Source organism: Abramis brama, assembly GCF_963993115.1.
Source record: "Abramis brama genome assembly, chromosome: 22".
Lineage (NCBI taxonomy): Eukaryota > Metazoa > Chordata > Actinopteri > Cypriniformes > Leuciscidae > Abramis > Abramis brama.
This window is the reverse complement of record NC_139984.1, coordinates 33,695,559-33,705,843: the sequence shown is the minus strand read 5'-3', so window position 1 is coordinate 33,705,843 and position 10,285 is coordinate 33,695,559. Positions and strand designations below refer to the sequence as shown.

The window sequence follows — 10,285 nt, the reverse complement described above, 5'->3', positions numbered from 1 at the left end:
CAATTCTCCTCTTTAAAACCCAGATGTGCCACTATATTTGGCAATATGTGCATTGCAATACTCATTCTTTGATCAGACTGAAGACATTTAATCTGAAACATCTCTAGACAAACACATTTCTGCATTCAGTTTCAAAAGAGCTAACTACACGAAAAACAATGTCTTGTGCAACTTCAGCGAGAAACATCTGCAGTTTATGTAAGTCTGACTCAGGGTTTGTTCTCACATAGATCACCATAGTTTGATCTGTTTAATTATTGTGTGTGTAATTAGCACAAACAGAACTTTTTTATTGTCCAACCCTAATAAAACACATATAGTGCTTTTTGATACTTTTATGGCACTTTTTGAAGCTCGACAGTATAAATCACTTGCAATGTACGAAAATAAGCAGCGTTAGACATTGTGCTCAACATTTTTCACAGAAGATAGAAAGTCATAAGGGTTTGAAACGACGATGAGGGTGAGTAAATGTTCAAAAATCTGTTTTTATCCAATTTCTCTTTCATCTGTATCTCTTCATCCCCCTTCTTGTCTCTTTCAGCGCACTGGGATGAGTCAGGATGTATGCCGTCTCAAACTGTAACGAAAGGAAACAGTTTTTGCTGAGACACCTCTTGCTCAGAGGAAGTTGGCCCTCTGCAGTTCTCATCATGGTGCGGTTATGTGAAGAACAGACCTGAAGGAAAACAGCACTGCACTCATTACTCACATCACTGCGATATATAAACATGACATGTAAACAAACATCATGCTTAATTCTGCTTGCATCAAGCTTTTGTTGTTGGAAAATTCAGTTTAATCTGCCAGCTGGGATTTGGAGCACGGACCAGCATAAACCAGCTAGAAACCAGTTCCAAATCTGGATTTTCCAACAGAGTTCTTGGTAACATTAGCTTTCATTAAAGTGCCCCATTATGATATTTTAAACCTTCCTATTTTTCTATAGTTTTCTCCTACAACAGGTTCACATGCATCCAAGGTCAAAAACACTTTAATTTTCTCATAATACAGCTTTTTTTGTCAAATACTCGAAAACGACTCTCTCTAAACACCTCCTTTCTGAATGTCTACTCTGCTCTGATTGGTCAGATGGCCCAGTTCGCTGTGATTGGTCAGAAACCAAACACTCATTATCATATCTGAATCTCAGCTCTTGACCTCAGTGATACGAACAGTAACGATGGCGTGGGTTTTACCGTATCAATCTCATCAAAGTGGATTTGCTTTGTCAGCAGAAAACAGCGTCTTCTCGACATGAACAACACGAACCAAACTCTTCCAGTCTCAGATAAACTACAGTGTTTGAGGGCGGGGCTAAGAGACGCTGTTCAGCCAATCAAGACCAGAGGTGGGCATTATGCAAATTTGTCATATTATGTAGGAATGTAACAGGAAGTGAGACTGGAATGGCTGATGACTCGTTCAAGCCCCTCCCTACATTTTTTTTTTACAATCAAGAAGCCGCTTCATTCAGATATATTTTTAATAGGGAAGAAAAGATGATCAAAACTTACGTTTCATGCCGACTTCAAGGCATTAACTAATGTTAACTAATGGGAACTTATTGTAAAGTGTTACAGAGTTCTTCACATAATTCCAGCATGTTCCTCAAAGTTTACCAGTATCCATTTGCTTTCTTCCTAACAGCACCATTACTGGAGCTCCAGATCGGATCTGTAATGGAAACCCTGCGCCGGGATACCCATATGTTCCCGATGGACAGAAAGTCTGGTTACGGCAGGAAAGCACGGACAGTAATGGCTTCAGTGTGTCATTCCATAGCAGCATCCATGATGGACTCATTAATACACATCTGGGGTCATTATGAATGGGACCTTTATTATTCCACTTTGAGTTCAAAGGAACAGGCACTTTTCAGATGTTTACGTCAGCAGGGCGACACACTCCGAAAAAAACACAAAAGACTGGACCATGTGCAAAGTCTCCAGCGGCAGGTCATTTCTGTCCTTTCAGAAAGCAAAAAATGACAGAATTACAAAGTAATATTTAATTTCAGCTTAATTTCAATTAGCAAAGATGCTTTTAATAGATTTTATTTAGTTTGTTAATGATAACCAGTATGAGTTTTTTCATTCTCTGCAGATCACAAAAGAAGAGGAAAGAAAGTCACGTAGGAAGGTGGGTAAATGAAGATGCAATGTTCATTTTTGGGTCAAGTCTAGTCACCTTTATTTATATAGCGCTTACAGATTGTTTCAAAGCAGCTTTACAGTGATAACAGGAAAATTATGCATTTCAGCTGCTGTTCATCTGAACTCAGTTCAGTGTTGATTCAGTTCATTTCATCTATAAAGCAGTTCTGCAGAAATCAGTGATGTCATCGTTCAGCTCAGTTCAGTTCTCATACAGCAGCGTCAATAATATTGTTGAATATTAAGTGTCCCTGACTAAGCAAGCCAAAGGCAACAGTGGCAAGAACCCAAACTCCATCAGTGACAGAATGGAGAAAAAACCCTTGGGAGAAACCAGAGTCGCTCAATTCTCCTCTGGCTAACAAACGAACAGTGTATGATTATGATCTAATTATGATCAGGCTGCATCACAAGTCAGAATTCAGATCAGGATCGGTAACATTCAAATATTCATCCAGTAACTTTAGCTTGGATTCATCACGCCGGTATGGAGCTGGTCACTGGGTCTGTGCAGAGGACCTGTCTGGTTATTGTGGTCTTTGCTGAGAATCTCTGCCACTGGCTGTCGCGTCGATGACGCCGAGGGGAGAGTCTAGTAGACACAATCTCTGCTGACATTCAAGGCTGCGTTCATGGTCGTGTCTGGGCACAGGTCCTTCATCTGATCTGGATACGGCCTGGATCTGGCTGACTACATCATGCGTTGCGGTCGTGTCTAGGCGCAGGTCCTTCATCTGATCTGGATACGGCCCGGATCCGGCTGACTACATCATGCGTTGTGGTCATGTCTAGGCGCGGGTCCACCATGTGGTCTGGATACGGCCCGGATCCGGCTGACTACATCATGGGTTGGGGTCGTGTCTAGTTCGCAGGTCCATCATGTGTTCTGGATACGGCCCGGATCCGGCTGACTACATCATGCGTTGTGGCCGTGTCTAGGCACAGGTTCACCATCTATTCTGCATACGGCCCGGATCCGGCTGACTACATCATGCGTTGTGGTCGTGTCTAGGCGCAGGTTCACCATCTAATCTGGATACGGCCCGGATCCGGCTGACTACATCATGCGTTGTGGTCGTGTCTAGGTGCGGGTCCTCCATCTGATCTGGATACGGCCCGGATCCGGCTGACTACATCATGCGTTGGGGTCGTGTCTAGGTGCAGGTCCTTCATGTGTTCTGGATACGGCTCGGATCCGGCTGACTACATCATGCGTTGTGGTCGTGTCTAGGCGCGGGTCCTCCATCTGATCTGGATACGGCCCGGATCCGGCTGACTACATCATGTGTTGTGGTCGTGTCTAGGTGCGGGTCCTCCATCTGATCTGGATACGGCCCGGATCCGGCTGACTACATCATGCGTTGTGGTCGTGTCTAGGCGCGGGTCCTCCATCTGATCTGGATACGGCCCGGATCCGGCTGACTACATCATGCGTTGTGGCCGTGTCTAGGCACAGGTTCACCATCTATTCTGCATACGGCCCGGATCCGGCTGACTACATCATGCGTTGTGGTCGTGTCTAGGCGCAGGTTCACCATCTATTCTGCATACGGCCCGGATCCGGCTGACTACATCATGCGTTGTGGTCGTGTCTAGGTGCGGGTCCTCCATCTGATCTGGATACGGCCCGGATCCGGCTGACTACATCATGCGTTGGGGTCGTGTCTAGGTGCAGGTCCTTCATGTGTTCTGGATACGGCCCAGATCCGGCTGACTACATCATGCGTTGTGGTCGTGTCTAGGCGCGGGTCCTCCATCTGATCTGGATACGGCCCGGATCCGGCTGACTACATCATGTGTTGTGGTCGTGTCTAGGTGCGGGTCCTCCATCTGATCTGGATACGGCCCGGATCTGGCTGACTACATCATGCGTTGTGGTCGTGTCTAGGCGCGGGTCCTCCATCTGATCTGGATACGGCCCGGATCCGGCTGACTACATCATGCGTTGTGGTCGTGTCTAGGTGCGGGTCCTCCATCTGATCTGGATATGGCCCGGATCCGGCTGACTACAGTAAACCACGGGATAAACAGAGAGATAAATGTTAGCGTAGATGCCATTCTTCTTATGATGTAGCGAGTACATCGGTGTTATAGGAAGTGTTCCCGGTACCGGCTGAACTAGTTTATGCAGCCTAATAATCATTTAACTGATTTGAATAATAGAAATTGATAATGTGTTATGTGTATGCCAGGTTAAAGAGATGTGTTTTCAGTCTAAATTGAAACTGATAGAGTGTTTCTGGTTCCCGAACAATGCTAGGAAGGAATGTTCCGGAGTTTAGATGCTAAATAGGAAAAGGATCTACCGCCAGCAGTCGGTTTTGTTATTCTAGTGATTTATCCCTCTAAAAAAGAGCTGAACTCTTGTTTGTATGAGTGTTTGTTTGTGATACTAACAGCTGTAGTTGTGCTTTCCTGTGGGTGAAAACTGCTCACAGATCTTTAAACACACACACACACACACACACACACGAGTACACAGAACTGTTTAACCGCAGTATTAACGAAGCGGAGTTCCAGCTCCTTCGATTTCTTATCAGCTCTAGAGAGGTTGAATGAGGACCAGCCGTGTTCGGCTGTGATGAAGCTCAACTTGTGGAGTTTATTCCCGTGCACTGCATGTTACTGTATTTCACAGCACATGATTGCTTACTAAAGCCAGTTAATGTGGCAAGTAATACAATTTCATTGGAAGTGGTCGTAAAATAACAGTCAGTGTACATTAGCATTATTTATTATTAACATTAACAGAAGCTGTAATGTGTGTTAACTCTTTGTTTTACCTGCTGGAAAAATGGCTTAAACCAAAGGTTTTTAGCTGATTGTTTGGCAAGAACCACCGGACAATATACAGATATACACCAAAGCCTGTCATTTTCTTCTTCAAGAAAAAAAAGATGTTTTAAAGAAAATGTTGGCAAACGTATTTGAGAATTGCACGTAATTACGAACTTATCTTAGTCACCATGAAATCAAAATGGACATTTGATATTTTTTTAATGGAATATTTCAGTGTGTATTCTATATTATTTGTCAGTGCACATCATTATTGTGTTAAATTCATGTTCCTGGTAATCTTGAATCAGAATAACTTTCTCTTGCAGCATCTCTTCTCTTCTCTTCTCTTCTCTTCTCTTCTCTTCTCTTCTCTTCTCTTCTCTTCTCTTCTCTTCTCTTCTCTGATGACAAGGGCGGGGCAACCTGTCACTCACATGAGATCAGCCAATAGCAAACCACAACCATCCAATCATCCAATCAATTCCCCATGGACAAAATCAATCCCCGCCCACATCTGTTCTTGTTCGAGAAGCGTTTCACTCAGATATACGTCAATAGGGAATAAAAGACCAGCGCAACTTAACTATCATGCTGACTTTAACTTCTTTCCTAAGAAGACTTTCGTGAATCCGGCCCCAGGTTTTTGGTGTGATGGTGATGCAGAGGATTCTGGGTTTGTCATCAGTCCACGCTTCTGCACGCGCTCAATCCATTACTTTCCTCCCGGGAGGAAGTCTGGTTTCCCGTCTCCCACCAGCAGTGATCCGTACGGGAAGGTTTAGGGTTTGAATGCAGCACTGAATCAGTTTTTAGACGCTCAGACTTGCGTTGTGTTTTTGCTTTGCTGCCATTTTGGGACATCAAACGATCGCCAGCTGGGATTTGAACCCGGAAACCTGGCGCTCTCCCGTGTGCTGCTTTAACCCAAACACAACATATGATGATCTGCGCTTCACTGGCGCGTGTTTGCCCTGGGTTAATGGGTCATTTTGCTGGGTGAAACTAAAACACTCGTTTGAGACCCATTATCCTGTTTGCACAAAACTGATTTTGACAGCCAGCACAAAAAAAACACACGGTCACCACTTAATTCAGGTGATAAATTCAATTCAAACTCAATTTGATAAAGCATGTTCATTCATAGACCTGTTTTGTAATTGCTGTTCAGTTTTCATTTCAGTTTTATTCAGAGGCCCAAACTGAGCAATAATATGGTGCAGATGCTTATACGAAATTCTGATGTTAGTAACATAAATCAATGATATACTGTAGTATAGCAGAGCCGACATAAAATGCATATATCAATATCCACCAATAATAGTAAGATGATATTTAAATGCTTAGTTTCATGATCAGAGCTCTGTAGATTTGAAACATAATGCAATGCAATACGATTGAGAGATGAACAAATAAACCTTCCTCAAAAGTTCAACATTTAGAAATGCATCTTGAGATACTTTTCCATTCTGCTGTGCTCCTTCTATTTACCTTTTTATTGCATGAACACTTGTGGTGTGAACAGCCCTGTACACCAATTTTCAACATGTCAGTGATTGAAACGTGTGTGAAGCTGGTTTAGTAGGCTAGTTCACTATTTTTGTGTTCAGGCTAAATCCAGTAACGTTCTGGGTTACAGTGAGGTCAAACAGAAGGTCAAATGTCATAGTGCATGAGCTCTTGTGTTCTGATAATGACACTTCAGGATCTGATGGTCAAGACTGAGGAATCAGAACCATAGATATAGATGACACATTCGACCACTCCAGACACGTCGACGAGTCGGCCATCTTGGAACTGTTAGCATGACACTGTTCATCACTCACACTAACAAATCTATGAATTTTCCTCGAAAATGTCAGCATTGTGCAGCCTATGACTGTAAAAACCACCAAGCTATAAATTCCAGAAAATTACTAAAACTGCCAGTAGGTGGCGGAAAATCATTTTCTTAATGAGTTAGTCACTGAATCATTCAGTCAAACGATTCGTTCAAAACGGCTGATTCATTCAGGGACAAAGAATAAAAAAACAAGAATTCATTCAGTAAATAAACTGAAGCTGTGTTACTCTGATACTTGCAATGGCTCTACTCTTTGAAACAATTTTCATTGGCAAAAAACAAACTATTGACAACTATTTCTAAAATGTAAGTCACCTAATAGCCTATTAACTTATTGTTTTTTGAATTGCTGTATAAAATCAATAGATGGTGAAAAATGTAAACATTAAAAAACAAAAAACAACAACAGTTATTTTAAATTATAATAATAACTCACAATAGTAGGCTACTTTTTGCTGTGTTTTTGATCAAATAAATGCAGAACATAAGAGACCTCTTACAAAAATGTAATTATTAGTATTCAAATGAGAGATTGATCGGATGGCGATAAATGTTTCTGGCTGTCACTAACTTTTTTTTTGTAATAGCATTTACCAATTATGCAAATAAGGCCAGGCCAAGTATATATAGCCTATATCATATCAGTTGTGTGGCAAATAATAAAGAATAATTCTGTACAACAACAATAATAAATACTGTACAGAAGACTACCAGAATGAAATCATTTATTATTAGCCTATTATAATTCGGTAAAAAAAAAAAGTCTAATTAACGTGGTTTGTTAATTAATCGTTTGATATTCTGTATTTGACGTTTTTCTTGCTACATTTCACTTTCATAAATGTACATTTTCCGGGAATGTTTTATTGCATGTAAAAATGAAGTGAAGCATTATACTGAGTCAATATTGCCCTCGAAGAAACAAAAAGCTATTCGAATTTTACAAGCATGTACACTCTGTCCGTATTATACTGTTTATACCTCCCCCATAGCATTTGAAATGTATTGTATTGTTTGTTTTGATTTTTCTTCAATAAAAAATAAACAAAGTGACGGACAGATCTTATTTTAATGGCTAAATTTTACATTCATAAATATACATTTTCATGGAAAACCCCATGTTTTATTGCGTGAAGCATTACGAAGAAACAAAAAGCCTGTACACTCTTTAAAGTATTCCTATTATACTGTTACCTATACCTCCCCCTAGCATTTGAAATATTGTATTTGTATTGTTTTTTTTATTTATTTTTTTATTGTATAAATAGTATAGCTGGACAGATAGTATGGATGATGTCACGCAATAATGAGTGAAATACAACACCGAGCTGGAGATGCGGCGAACCGAGCGAGTCCAGACACACAGAGCCCGGAGCGACTCTCTCTCTCTCTCTCTCTCTCTCTCTCTCTCAGTCAGGTTTAATACGGATCTTCTGATCTGCTCCCTCAATAACCCCCCTGTCCTCCTCCAGCAGCGCGCTTGGTGTCCGAGGTCTGACCGCAGAACTGAAGCTCTCCATGCGCGGACACGGACTCGGACTGTGATGTGATCAGGCTGGATCTGGTCTCATGAGCCGGTGGTGTCTTCTGCTGTGCAATTCTGTTTTCGCTTTGAAAACTGCTGCTTGGACAAATGCATACAAATGCATTTAGGAGCTCAACGGACAAGGATTGGACAAGTTTCTCCCACAACGACAACGTGAGTAACTAACTAACTAACTCTCAATCTCGAGAGCCTCAGGAGAACCGCGGTGCACATCACAACATTAAGTAAAATCAGGAGAAACAGGAAAACAGACGCGAGTTATAAACGATTTGCATTTATTGGCGTGATTGAAATCGTGCACATTAGACAGACTTTCCTAGATAAATGTGTTCTGAGGTTTTGTGCAAACCATAGTTTTGAACTCCAACTTTACTGACACCAGATTGAGTTATGACATAGACTAATGATCACAGATCAGTCTGCTTCTGAATTTTCCGGGGTTAAATTCCTCCTGCCTTTGGAGCAAATTTGCACCAGATGAGGAGGCTTTGTGATTTACTGGTTTATTTGTTTGCATTTTTCATCTGTAACTGGCTGTCTGTTTCCTGAAGTGTAGATTTGGCTGAAGTGACAGTGAAGTACGAGTGGTTTTTACTGTGCGCTGTTAGTTCAGATCTCCAGCCCGACACACAAGAGCAGCAACATTCCTCATGGAGATGAGCATTGACCTCTAACATCTGGACTAGACTCAATGAAATCCCAACAAATCCACACATGCACCTGACTGCGATCTTGCTTATCATATTACATCAAGTATCAAGTTAAATGCTGTTTAGTGGCTTTTGTTGCACTGTGAAAATGTGTTTCCACAGAAAAATGATTGTTCTGTTATCATTTACTCGCCCTCATGTCATTCCAAACCTGCATGACTTTGTTTCTTCTGTGGAAAAAGATGTTTTGAAGCATGTCTCAGTGTTTTGGACCTTAGTGTTTTTGATTTGCTCAGAAGAAAGAAAGTCACACAGGTTTGGAATGAAGTTCATGTTTGGATGAACTTTGCCTTTCCTGACCAGGTTGCTTTGCTCATAGAAAATCTGGAAATATCAGGAGAAATAAATAATATTTAAAGGGCATGCATTTCTAAAACATTTCATCAACATCATTCTGTTGAGGGTCTTATTGGAGACGTTTGCATGCTCTATCCAGTATAATTGTTTATGTCTATTCATGTCTTATCATTAATAGCTGGAAAACTCTGAAAATGACTTTCATGAGCTTGAACCCAATGCAGTCTGTTTGATTCGGTCATAATAAATACCATTTTTGACATTACCGTAGTCACTTATTAATGCATAGTTTGCATTTGTTAAATGACCATCCAATCTAGAACCAATTCATTGGACAAAAAGTGTGCAGACTGCGACTTGACGACTAAAAATGACTTTAATGAGCTTGAATATTTCGGTCATAATAAATACTTTTTTTTGTCATTACCGCAGTTGGTTATTCATGCATAGTTTGCATTCGTTGGATGAGTGTTGATGCACATGTTTAATGCATTCATTCATCCTCCAACCAGGAACCAAATCACTGTACAAAAAGTGTGTAAACCCTGATTTGACAGCTAAAAATGACTTTTATAAGCTTGAAACCAATGCAATCGGTTTGATTTGTTCATAAAAAGCACTATTTTTGTCTTTACCGCAGTCACTTATTCATGCATAGTTTGCATTTGTTAAATGTGGATTGATGCACCTTTAAATCATTCATTAATTTTATTGGAAACCAATTAATTGGTCAAAAAGTCTGCAAACCTTGTCTTGACAGCTAAAAAAGACTTTCATGAGCTTGAACCCAATGCAGTCTGTTTGATTTGGTCATAATGAATACCATTTTTGACATTACCGTAGTCACTTATTAATGCATAGTTTGCATTTGTTAAATAAGCGTCCAATCTGTAACCATTCATTGGACAAAAAGTATGCAAACTGTGACTTGACGACTAAAATGACTGTAATGAGCTTG

At 40.9% G+C, this 10,285-nt stretch overlaps 1 protein-coding gene across 1 annotated transcript in view; it reads left to right on the top strand.

Moving 5' to 3' along the window:
- Positions 1-8,309: 8,309 nt before the first annotated feature.
- Positions 8,310-10,285, top strand: part of col24a1 (collagen type XXIV alpha 1 chain) — a 100,940-nt gene continuing 98,964 nt past the window's right edge. Inside the window, exon 1 of the mRNA XM_084098093.1 lies at positions 8,310-8,473. Coding sequence (XP_083954219.1) covers positions 8,418-8,473 — 56 coding nt within the window. The 5' untranslated portion in view covers positions 8,310-8,417. The remainder of the gene's footprint in view (positions 8,474-10,285) is intronic.